Source organism: Salmo salar, chromosome ssa19, assembly GCF_905237065.1.
Source record: "Salmo salar chromosome ssa19, Ssal_v3.1, whole genome shotgun sequence".
Classification (NCBI taxonomy): domain Eukaryota; kingdom Metazoa; phylum Chordata; class Actinopteri; order Salmoniformes; family Salmonidae; genus Salmo; species Salmo salar.
This window is the reverse complement of record NC_059460.1, coordinates 34,799,594-34,814,158: the sequence shown is the minus strand read 5'-3', so window position 1 is coordinate 34,814,158 and position 14,565 is coordinate 34,799,594. Positions and strand designations below refer to the sequence as shown.

The 14,565-nt window shown below is 32.4% G+C and overlaps 1 protein-coding gene across 2 annotated transcripts in view; it reads right to left on the bottom strand.

Annotated features, from left to right (window-relative positions):
* nid1a (nidogen 1a) overlaps positions 1-14,565 on the bottom strand; it is a 139,583-nt gene that overhangs the window by 107,936 nt on the left and 17,082 nt on the right. For both annotated transcript variants that reach the window (XM_045702246.1, XM_045702247.1), the window contains exons 6-11: positions 14,144-14,284; positions 13,413-13,664; positions 12,550-12,750; positions 10,777-10,919; positions 10,533-10,623; positions 9,695-9,835 (exon numbers count right to left, since the gene is read on the bottom strand). In XM_045702246.1, the coding sequence (XP_045558202.1) occupies positions 9,695-9,835; positions 10,533-10,623; positions 10,777-10,919; positions 12,550-12,750; positions 13,413-13,664; positions 14,144-14,284 (969 nt within the window). The remainder of the gene's footprint in view (positions 1-9,694; positions 9,836-10,532; positions 10,624-10,776; positions 10,920-12,549; positions 12,751-13,412; positions 13,665-14,143; positions 14,285-14,565) is intronic.

The window sequence follows — 14,565 nt, the reverse complement described above, 5'->3', positions numbered from 1 at the left end:
TAACTATAGTGACTATAATGACTATAATAACAATAATGACTATAAAACTATAATGACTATAATAACTATATAGCTAAATAACTATAATGACTATATAGCTAAATAACTATAATGACTATATAGCTAAATAACTATAATGACTATATAACTATAATGACTATATAACTACAATAACTATATAACTGAAATAACTACATAACTATAATAACTACATAACTATAATAATGGAATAACTATATAACAATATAACTATAATGACTATAAAACTGTAATGACTATGATGACTATAATAACTATAATGAATATATAACTATAATGACTATAATAACTATAATGAATATATAACTATAATGACTATAATAACTATAATGACTATATAACTATAATGACTATATAACTATAATGAATATATAACTATAATGACTATATTGACTACATAACTATAATGACTATATTGACTACATAACTATGACGACTATGACGACTATGACGACTATGACGACTATGACGACTATACTAATTATAATGACAATATAACTATAGTGACTATAATGACTATAATGACTTTATAACTATAATGACTATATTGACTATATTGACTACATAACTATAATGACAATATTGAATATATAACTATAATGACTATATTGACTACATAACTATAATGACAATGACTATAATGACTATGACTGTAATGACTATAACGACTATATAACTATAATGAATATATAACTATATAACTATAATGACTATAATGACTATATTGACAATAATGACTATATAACTATAATGACAATAATGATTGTATAACTATAATGACTGTATAACTATAATGACTATATAACTATAATGACTATAATGAATATATAACTATAATGACTATATTGACTACATAGCTATAATGACTATATTGACTACATAACTATGACGACTATGACGACTATGACGACTATACTAATTATAATGACAATATAACTATAGTGACTATAATGACTTTATAACTATAATGACTATATAACTATAATGACAATATTGAATATATAACTATAATGACTATATTGACTACATAACTATAATGACAATGACTATAATGACTATGACTGTAATGACTATAACGACTATATAACTATATAACTATAATGAATATATAACTATATAACTACAATGACTATAATGACTATATTGACAATAATGACTATATAACTATAATGACAATAATGACTGTATAACTATAATGACTATAATGACAATAATGACTGTATAACTATAATGACTATATAACTATAATGACTATAATGAATATATAACTATAATGACTATATTGACTACATAGCTATAATGACTATATTGACTACATAACTATAACGACTATAACGACTATAACGACTATATTGACTACATAACTATAATGACTACATAACTATAATGACTATATTGACTACATAACTATAATGACGACTATAACGACAATAACGACTAGACTATAACGACTAGACTATAACGACTAGACTATAACGACATAATGAATATATAAATATATAAATATAATGACTAATGAATATATAACTATATAACTATAATGACTAATGACTATATTGACAACATAACTATAATGACTATATTGACTACATAACTATAACGACTACATAACTATAATGACTACATAACTATAATGACTACATAACTATAATGACTACATAACTATAATGACTACATAACTATAATGACTACATAACTATAATGACTACATAACTATAATGAAAATATAACTATATTGACTATAACAGCTATAATAACTATAGTGACTATAATGACTATAATAACAATAATGACTATAATGACTATAATAACAATAATGACTATAAAACTATAATGACTATAATAACTATATAGCTAAATAACTATAATGACTATATAGCTAAATAACTATAATGACTATATAACTATAATGACTATATAACTATAATGAATATATAACTATAATGACTATATAACTATAATGACTATATAACTATAATAACTATAATGAATATATAACTATAATGACTATAATAACTATAATGACTATATAACTATAATGACTATATAACTATAATGAATATATAACTATAATGACTATATTGACTACATAACTATAATGACTATATTGACTACATAACTATGACAACTATGACGACTATGACGACTATGACGACTATGACGACTATGACGACTATGACGACTATGACGACTATACTAATTATAATGACAATATAACTATACTGACTATAATGACTATAATGACTTTATAACTATAATGACTATATTGACTATATTGACTACATAACTATAATGACAATATTGAATATATAACTATAATGACTATATTGACTACATAACTATAATGACAATGACTATAATGACTATGACTGTAATGACTATAACGACTATATAACTATATAACTATAATGAATATATAACTATATAACTATAATGACTATAATGACTATATTGACAATAATGACTATATAACTATAATGACAATAATGACTGTATAACTATAATGACTATAATGACAATAATGACTGTATAACTATAATGACTATATAACTATAATGAATATATAACTATAATGACTATATTGACTACATAGCTATAATGACTATATTGACTACATAACTATGACGACTATGACGACTATGACGACTATGACGACTATACTAATTATAATGACAATATAACTATAGTGACTATAATGACTATAATGACTTTATAACTATAATGACTATATTGACTATATTGACTACATAACTATAATGACAATATTGAATATATAACTATAATGACTATATTGACTACATAACTATAATGACAATGACTATAATGACTATGACTGTAATGACTATAACGACTATATAACTATATAACTATAATGAATATATAACTATATAACTATAATGACTATAATGACTATATTGACAATAATGACTATATAACTATAATGACAATAATGACTATATAACTATAATGACAATAATGACTGTATAACTATAATGACTATATAACTATAATGACTATATAACTATAATGACTATATTGACTACATAGCTATAATGACTATATTGACTACATAACTATAACGACTATAACGACTATATTGACTACATAACTATAATGACTACATAACTATAATGACTATATTACTATACTGACTATAATGAATATATAACTATATAACTATAATGACTATATTGACAATAATGACTATATAACTATAATGACAATAATGACTGTATAACTATAATGACTATAATGACAATAATGACTGTATAACTATAATGACTATAATGAATATATAACTATATTGACTATATTGACTACATAGCTATAATGACTATATTGACTACATAACTATAACGACTATAACGACTATATTGACTACATAACTATAATGACTACATAACTATAATGACTATATTGACTACATAACTATAATGACGACTATAACGACAATAACGACTAGACTATAACGACTAGACTATAACGACTAGACTATAACGACTAGACTATAACGACATAATGAATATATAACTATATAAATATAATGACTAATGAATATATAACTATATAACTATAATGACTAATGACTATATTGACAACATAACTATAATGACTATATTGACTACATAACTATAATGACTATATTGACTACATAACTATAATGACTATATTGACTACATAACTATAATGACTATATTGACTACATAACCATAATGAAAATAATGACTATAACTATAATGACTAATGACTCATTAGGGACTATATAACTATAATGACTATAAAAACTATAAATGACTGTAATGTCTATATAACTATATGACTATAATGACTATAATGGCTATAATGACGATATAACTATATAACTATACTGACTACAAAACTATAATGACTATATAACTATAATGACTATATAACTACTATAATGACTATATAACGACTATAATGACTATATAACGACGATATAACTATAATGACTATATAACTATAATGACTATATGACTATAATGACTATAAAAACTATAAATAACTATACTGACTATACTGACTATATAACTATAATGACTGTAATGTCTATATGGCTATAATGGCTATAATGACTATGACTATTATGACTATAATGACGATATGACTATTATGACTATAATGACGATATAACTATAATGACTATATAACTATACTGACTATAATGACAATACTGACTATAATGACATAACTATAATGACATAACTATAATGACTATAACTATAATAACTATAATGACTATAACTATAATAACTATAACGACTATGTGACTATAATGACAATGTGACTATAACGACTATAACGACTATAACAACTATAACTATAATGACTATAATGACTACATAGCTATAATGACTATATTGACTATGACGACTATGTAACTATAATGACTATAATGACTATAAAAACTATAAAAACTAGAAAAACTATAATGAATATATAACTATATTTACTACATATAATGATTATAACGACTATAATGACAATATAACTATAATGACTATATTGACTATAATGACTATAACAGCTATAGTGACTATAATAACTATAATGACTATATAGCTAAATAACTATAATGACTATATAACTATAATGACTATATAACTACAATAACTATAATAACTATATAACTGAAATAACTATATAACTGAAATAACTATAATAACTATATAACTGAACTATATAACTATAATAACTACTTAACTATAATAATGGAATAACTATATAACAATATAACTATAATGTCTATAAAACTGTAATGACTATGATGACTATAATAACTACAATGAATATATAACTATAATGACTATAATGAATATATAACTATAATGACTATAATAACTATAATGAATATATAACTACAATGACTATAATAACTATGAATATATAACTATAATGACTATAATAACTATAATAACTATAATGAATATATAACTATAATGACTATAATGACTATATTGACTACATAACTATAATGACTATAATGACTATGACGACTACATAACTATGACGACTATGACGACTATGACGACTATGACGACTATATAACTATAGTGACTATAATGACTTTATAACTATAATGAATATATAACTATAATGACTATAATAACTATAATGAATATATAACTATAATGACTATAATGACTATATTGACTACATAACTATAATGACTATAATGACTATGACGACTACATAACTATGACGACTATGACGACTACATAACTATGACGACTATGACGACTATGACGACTATGACGACTATGACGACAATATAACTATGACGACTATGACTTTATAACTATAATGACTATATAACTATAATATCTACATATAATGATTATAACGACTATAATGACAATATAACTATATTGACTATATTGACTATAATGACTATAACAGCTATAGTGACTATAATGACTATATAGCTAAATAACTATATAGCTAAATAACTATAATGACTATATAACTATAATGACTATATAACTATAATAACTATATAACTGAAATAACTATAATAACTATATAACTGAAATAACTATATAACTGAAATAACTATATAACTGAAATAACTATATAACTATAATAATGGAATAACTATATAACAATATAAATATAATGACTATAAAACTGTAATGACTATAATGAATACATAACTATAATGACTATAATAACTATAATGACTATAATAACTATAATGACTATAATAACTATAATGAATATATAACTATAATGAATATATAACTATAATGACTATAATGACTATGACGACTACATAACTATGACGACTATGACGACTATGACGACTATGACGACTATGACGACTATATAACTATAGTGACTATAATGACTTTATAACTATAATGACTATATTGACTATATAACTATATAACTATAATGAATATATAACTATATAACTATATAACTATAATGAATATATAACTATAATGACTATATTGACTACATAACTATAATGACAATATTGAATATATAACTATAATGACTATAATGACTATATTGACTACATAACTATAATGACTATATTGACTACATAACTATAATGACAATAATGACTATGACTATAATGACTATATAACTATAATGAATATAACTATAATGACTATAATGACTGTATAACTATAATGACTATAATGACAATAATGACTATATAACTATAATGAATATAATGACTATAATGACTATAATAATTATAATGAATATATAACTATAATGAATATATTGACTACATAGCTATAATGACTATATTGACTACATAGCTATAATGACTATATTGACTACATAGCTATAATGAATATATAACTATAATGACTATATTGACTACATAACTATAATGACAATATTGAATATATAACTATACTGACTATATTGACTACATAGCTATAATGACTATATTGACTACATAGCTATAATGACTATATTGACTACATAGCTATAATGAATATATTGACTACATAGCTATAATGAATATATAACTATAATGACTATATTGACTACAACTATAATGACAATATTGAATATATAACTATAATGACTATAATGACTACATAGCTATAATGACTATATTGACTACATAGCTATAACGACTATAACGACTACATGACTATATAACTATAATGACTATATAACTATAATGAATATATAACTATAATGAATATATAACTATAATGACTATATTGACTACATAACTATAATGACAATATTGAATATATAACTATAATGACTATATTGACTACATAGCTATAATGAATATATAACTATAATGACTATATTGACTACATAACTATAATACAATATTGAATATATAACTATAACGACTATAACGACTACATAGCTATAACGACTATAACGACTACATAGCTATAACGACTATAACGACTACATAACTATAACGACTATAACGACTACATAACTATAACGACTATAACGACTACATAACTATAACGACTATAATGACTACATAACTATAACGACTATAATGACTATATAATTATAATGACTATATAACTATAATGAATATATAACTATAATGAATATATAACTATAATGAATATATAACTATAATGACTATATTGACTACATAACTATAATGACAATATTGAATATATAACTATAATGACTATATTGACTACATAGCTATAATGAATATATAACTATAATGACTATATTGACTACATAACTATAATACAATATTGAATATATAACTATAACGACTATAACGACTACATAGCTATAACGACTATAACGACTACATAGCTATAACGACTATAACGACTACATAACTATAACGACTACATAACTATAACGACTATAACGACTACATAACTATAACGACTATAACGACTACATAACTATAACGACTATAATGACTACATAACTATAACGACTATAATGACTATATAATTATAATGACTATATAACTATAATGAATATATAACTATAATGACTATATTGACTACATTGCTATAACGACTACAATGACTACAACGACTACAACGACTACAACGACTACAACGACTACAACGACATAATGAATATATAACTATATAACTATAATGACTATAATGACTATATTGACTACATAACTATAATGACTATATTGACTACATAACCATAATGACAATAATGACTATAACTATAATGACTAATTACTCATTAGGGACTATATAACTATAATGACTATAAAAACTATAAATGACTATAATGTCTATATAACTATAATGACTGTAATGTCTATATAACTATATGACTATAATGGCTATAATGACTATATAACTATAACGACTATAACGACTATATAACGACTATAACGACTATAACGACTATAACGACTATAACGACTATAATGACTATAATGACTATAATGACTATAAAAACTATAAAAACTATAACTGACTATACTGACTATACTGACTATACTGACTATACTGACTATATAACTATACAACTGTAATGACTGTAATGTCTATATAACTATAATGACTAATGTCTATATGACTATAAGGACTATAATGACTATAATAAGTTATTACCTGTAAAAATGACAATGAACCTCGTACAATGTATTATCTGGGGAATATCTTTATAGGCGTGCTACCAAACCAAAATCCCAAGACGCAGAGCAAAATATTTAGGAACATATTAGACCAGTCAAAGTGGGTACAATCCAATATGTTGTAAGGTTTTTCATGCACTGGTGTTCTGTACAGTATCTGGATAGTAGAGGGACTGTAGTTCACTGGTGTTCTGTACAGTATCTGGATAACAGAGGGACTGTAGTTCACTGGTGTTCTGTACAGTATCTGGATAACAGAAGGACTGTAGTTCACTGGTGTTCTGTACAGTATCTGGATAACAGAGGGACTGTAGTTCACTGGTGTTCTGTACAGTATCTGGATAACAGAAGGACTGTAGTTCACTGGATGGACAGTGACTGAATCAGACCGGTTTCCTAATTACTAAATGTGTTTAGAGATACAATCTTTCCTGTGTCTGCCGAGCATCCTGCCTTTTCTTTCTGTGGCTAAGAGCACTTCCTTTCCCCTCGTCTCAAAACTGTTCCTACCCTGTCCCAACCCCTCCCCTTTCCAACCCCACCCCAAGCCTGTCACAAGACAAAATAAGAAGTCCTCTCTATGTGGACTAGGGGAGTAGGGTTCTCATTTTAACCTCTGTGTGCCCGAGAGTACTTTACTGTCATCCTAAAACTGTTCCTCCCCCCTCCTAATCCTGTCCCAAGACTTTCCCAACTCCAAAGACAAAAACATTTCCTAACCCAACTCCAAGCCCAAAATAGAACCCCCCCCCCTCTCTCTCTCTCTCTCTGTGAAGGGACTATTCCTTCCTGTACATCATACTGTTTGTGAACTCTGAAATGAGCCCTGAAACCCCAAGATATCAAGGGTGGGACCTAGGGAGTAGTGTGGAAATGGTCCTGTAATCAACCTATGATTGAGTATTTGGTCTGGGAGTCAGACAGTGAAGGGACAGGATTTGTTGACAGGATGGACTCTCAACCAGGACCACAGTACAACACAGTACAGGGTACAGCACAGTACAGAGTACAGCACAGTACAGAGTACAGCACAGTACTAGAGCTTCATTTAGCCACCAAAAGATACTGACTAGAGTTTCATTTAGCCACCAGAGAAATACTGACTAAAGCGTCATTTAGCCACCAACAAATACTGACTACAGTTTCATTTAGCTACCAAAAAAATACTGACTAGAGTTTCATTTAGCCACCAAAAGATACTGACTAGAGTTTCATTTAGCCACCTAAAAGATACTGACTAGAGTTTCATTTAGCCACCTAAAAAATACTGACTAGAGCTTCATTTAGCTACTAAAAAATACTGACTAGAGCTTCATTTAGCTACTAAAAAATACTGACTAGAGCTTCATTTAGCTACTAAAAAATACTGACTAGAGCTTCATTTAGCTACTAAAAAATACTGACTAGAGCTTCATTTAGCTACTAAAAAATACTGACTAGAGCTTACTTAGCCACCAAAAGATGCTACTAATGATGTGATAGTACCAGGTCGGAACAGATCCCCTCTGTGTATTATGAGTACTCCAGACAGCCGTACCGTCACAAGCAGTCCCCATAACATACCGTAACAGGAGCGTCCGTCTCCAGTGAAGCCAGCAGTACACTGGCAGGTGAACTGTGTTCCTTGTTCGGGTCTACAGACAGCGTTGGTGTCACAGCCATGTCTCCCAGTGAAACAGGAATTCTCCTCTTTCTGCTGGCCTCCTGGACAGAAACACAACCAGTACAGTTTAATACAGCATTCTCCTCTTCCTGCTGGCCGCCTGGACAGAAACACAACCAGTACAGTTTAATACAGCATTCTCCACTTCCTGCCGGCCTCCTGGATAGAAACACAACCAGTACAGTTTAATACAGCATTCTCCTCTTCCTGCTGGCCTCCTGGACAGAAACACAACCAATACAGTTTTATACAGCATTCTCCACTTCCTGCTGGCCTCCTGGACAGAAACACAACCAGTACAGTTTAATACAGTGTTTCCCAAACTCGGTCCTGTGGACCCCAAGGTGTACACATTGATTATTTAAATCAGATGTGTAGTGTTAGGGCACAATATGATCAGGCACGAGTTTGGGAAGTGCTGGTTTAATATCCCAGAACTACGTTAACACACATTTAGACAATGTTTCATATTATATTGTAGGTGATTGTTTCTACTTCTCCAAAACTGGCACTACCAGAAACAATCGACAAAACCGGAAGGCTCTCAACTAGGAAGATCCGTCTAAAACAGGACGGAGGAAACGACTACTACTAGAAACCGTCGACAAATAAGACAAAAGAAGACCAACAGAAAGACCTATCAATTAGGGAAGAGGAATTTACATCAGTCTAAACAGGAAGAAGGAAGGAAGTGAAATCAGAGAGACAAGAATAACCTCAGACAGGAAGTGACCTCACCGTTGACATCACCGATCTTGTTGCTCATGGCGTATCGGATAAGCTCGTTGTTGGAGTCGTACATCACAAACACCTGGTCCACGCTCAGCATCTGTAGAAGATATCACACACACACACACACACACACACACACACACACGGTCAGCTGTTGGATGGAGAGCATTTTGTCCTCGCTAAGTGCCTTGGTCTTGGGCACAGTGGCAGTGGTTTGTAACTCAGTCTAGTATGATTGATTGATGTGTACCTGTGTGGGCAGCACTGCCCTTGCGGCCTCGTCATGTGGACAGCTCTGGAAGGTGATGGTCTGTCTCCACTGGTACGTCCTGGTCTCAGCAGAGCCATCATCCAGACTCACAGTGTAGTCCCTTGTAGAGGAAGATGTGATCACTACAGGAGGAGAGAGACACCAGGCTCAGAGGAAGATGTGATCACTACAGGAGGAGAGAGACACCAGGCTCAGAGGAAGATGTGATCACTACAGGAAGAGAGAGATACCAGGCTCAGAGGAAGATGTGATCACTACAGGAGGAGAGAGACACCAGGCTCAGAGGAAGATGTGATCACTACAGGAGGAGAGAGACACTAGGCTCAGAGGAAGATGTGATCACTACAGGAGGAGAGAGACACCAGGCTCAGAGGAAGATGTGATCACTACAGGAGGAGAGAGATACCAGGCTCAGAGGAAGATGTGATCACTACAGGAGGAGAGAGATACCAGGCTCAGAGGAAGATGTGATCACTACAGGAGAGACACCAGGCTCAGAGGAAGATGTGATCACTACAGGAGAAAAGACACCAGGCTGAGATCAGGAGACACACGACATGATCACTGATGGGACAGACACCAAGTAACGTAAACACAGCACTGAGCCTTTTCATGGATTGCATGTGTCCTCACACTAGTGTTTTGAACGTTTTTTTTTTTTACTAATGCCAGACTGAGCATTCTACTCAATGCATCGTCAATGAGCGCTGATGAAGATTTCATCAAAAGTTCATTACAGTGGCTTGGAAATACAATAACATTCAAAAGGAGACATATATTTAGTAGGGAAACTTTTCATCATAATTTTGATGTCACCAGATTGACTTTAGATGCAGTATAATGTTAGCTAGCTAGCTAAGATTGAGGGGAGGCCCCCGGATTTTAGCTAGCTGACGTTATCATCGCTAGTTTATTTTTTACAAACTTTGCTAGCTGATGACAACATTGCCATCTGTCTAAAGTAAATTTTATGATATGATAATGCTGGCAAAGTAGTTTCCTATTAAATAATTGATTACTTTAGCAATATTATGGTATTTCCAGGCACAATAGTGTAAGTTAGACTAAACAGTAGTTAGCCTCTGTCCAGAATGACGGGCTTATCACCACTGTAGGGCACCACTATGGCACCGCCGGGAGAGGTCGGCTTGAGAATGTTCATAACAATGGCAAGACGTGACCGAGTGACAGAGGTGAAACCTATGAATAGATATTTACTTCTATGTTTAAAATCCTGTTTAGAATCCTGTTTAGAATCCTGTTTAGAATGCATTCAGAATCATATTGGATGCAGAGCCTAGTTTTATCAAACATCGTTGTATATTTAAGCAATAAGGTCTGACTAAGTGCTGTTCTTTCCCACAATGCAACACGGAGTGCCTGGACACGGCCCTTAGCCGTGGTATATTGGCCATATAGCACAAACCCCAGAGGTGCCTTAATGCTATTATAAACTGGTTACCAACGTAACTAGAGCAGTAAAAATACATGCTTTGTCATACCTGTGGTATACGGTCTAATATACCACGCCTTTCAGCCAATCGACAATCTTTCCACCCAATTTCTAATATATAATTGGAGGCAGTATTTCTACCTGTGTGATTCAGTGCGTTACTGTTAACTGTAGCCAGGAGACTGGAGAGATAGAGTCATCTATTATGATCAGTGTCCTTCTGGAGAGGTTAGAGGTTAAAGGACTTACAGTTGGAGCTGTACTGGGAAGGGTCAGGGGTTAGAGGTTAAAGGACTTACGGTTGGAGCTGTACTGGTAGATCTCGGAGTAGGGTTCTATCTGGACAGTGGATCCTCGGAGGACTTCAGGTACACGTCCCTCCAGAGTGGTACTGACCACCAGGTGATCATGCTCATCTATCCCACTGAACACCTGTTTGATGGTCAGCTTCTCCTGGGCTGGTAGGAAGGTCACCTCAGCCTGACACATAAACTCACCACCTGGAGAGGAGACATTTTCATTTCATTGATTTACTTTGCCAGCATAGTCCACTCAGTAACAGCAACAATCGCCACTGTTTTCCAGAGAGTCCTGGACACACACACACACACACACACACACACACACACACACAGGTCAGGGTTAAGGCAAACATGTTTGGCCTGGACTGGACTGAACGTTGGCCCTCTGTACTCCGTCTCTAACACTCTCTGCTCTGAGGTAATGTGAGGAGAATGTAGTGGGAGATATCTACAAGACAGCTGGCCATTTCCTGGGTGTGTGTGTGTGTGTGTGTGTGTGTGTGTGTGTGTGTGTGTGTGTGTGTGTGTGCGCGTCTGGCCTGACTAAGTGGTATTGCAGCTGCAGCATAACCCAGCAGCTGTGAATCACATCAAGACTAGAAACCCCAGACTTCCTGTATATGAAATACAATGACAAGTAAGAACGCCATGTAAAAGGTCAGGAAGTTCCTACTGTAAGGTATAGTCTGACCTTCAACTAATCATGAAGCCCTTGACCAGGTGAATCAGGTGAGTTAGTTACAACAACATTGTTAAATGTCTGGGGATCCCTCGAGGAGAGGTTTGAAAACCACTGTGTTAGCTTATTAATCAAGAACACAAAATTCTAGGACAATTCATCAAGGTAGACTTGGTTTCACCGATGATGCTGAATCCGTTCTTGTATCCAGGCTGCTCCAGGGCGAAGGCCCATCCGATGACTGCTCCCAGGGCTGACAGGGGCTGGAGGGAGGGGCCTAGCCTGGCAGGGATGGTGCTGATGGCCACGTATGCTCGCCCGTCATTGGCTACCACGTACGAGTGCAGGTCGTTGCTGTTGAACTCGACGGGAGACGGAGAGTTGCCCACGTACACCCTGCCATTCACCTTGCCGTTCATCCTCTGGGGCTTACCTGATAAAACGAAGAAGATTACTGTTTACTCTCACAGATGTTACGAATCACCTGTGGCTTCCACAATAGACAAAACAGCAACTAAATCTGTGAAGAGTCGCTCTGTGTATGCGGTTGTCTGATAGACAAGAGGTCGACTTTGTCATTTTTTTTTGTAGCTAGCTAACGTTATCTGAAATGACTGGCTAATTAACGTTATCTGAAATGACTGGCTAATTAACGTTATCTGAAATGACTGGCTAGCTAACGTTTAATTGACAAACTAGCGATGACTTGCAACATCTCAAAGAACCACAGCAACAGATACCGCTCACATTTAGCCGACGCTCTATCACCAGAGGGACTTACAGGATCACAATCGTGATCGTTGCCACACCTGATAGATATTCATATTGATCATTTGCTGAGTGATAATTTAGTTTTGGTTCAGAAAGTAGAAAAATAAGTAGCTATGGAGTTGAGGAAAATTGGGGACTTACCCTCTGACACACACTGTATTCCGTTGCCGTAGTAGCCGGGCCGGCAGTGACAACAGTAACCGCTGGCGTAATCTTTACAGTCGGCGAAGGTGGAACACTTCTTTCTGTTGTTGGCACATGTCTCAGAGTTGTAGGAAAACACTGTAAGAGGAGAAAATGACAGTAAGGTTAGCACATTAAACATCAGAAGGACCTAGTCGGGTCATGGTAAGGTTAGCACATTAAACATCAGAAGGACCTAGTCGGGTCATGGTAAGGTTAGCACATTAAACATCAAAAGGACCTGGTCGGGTCATGGTAAGGTTAGCACATTAAACATCAAAAGGACCTGGTCGGGTCATGGTAAGGTTAGCACATTAAACATCAGAAGGACCTGGTCGGGTCATGGTAAGATTAGCACATTAAACATCAGAAGGACCTGG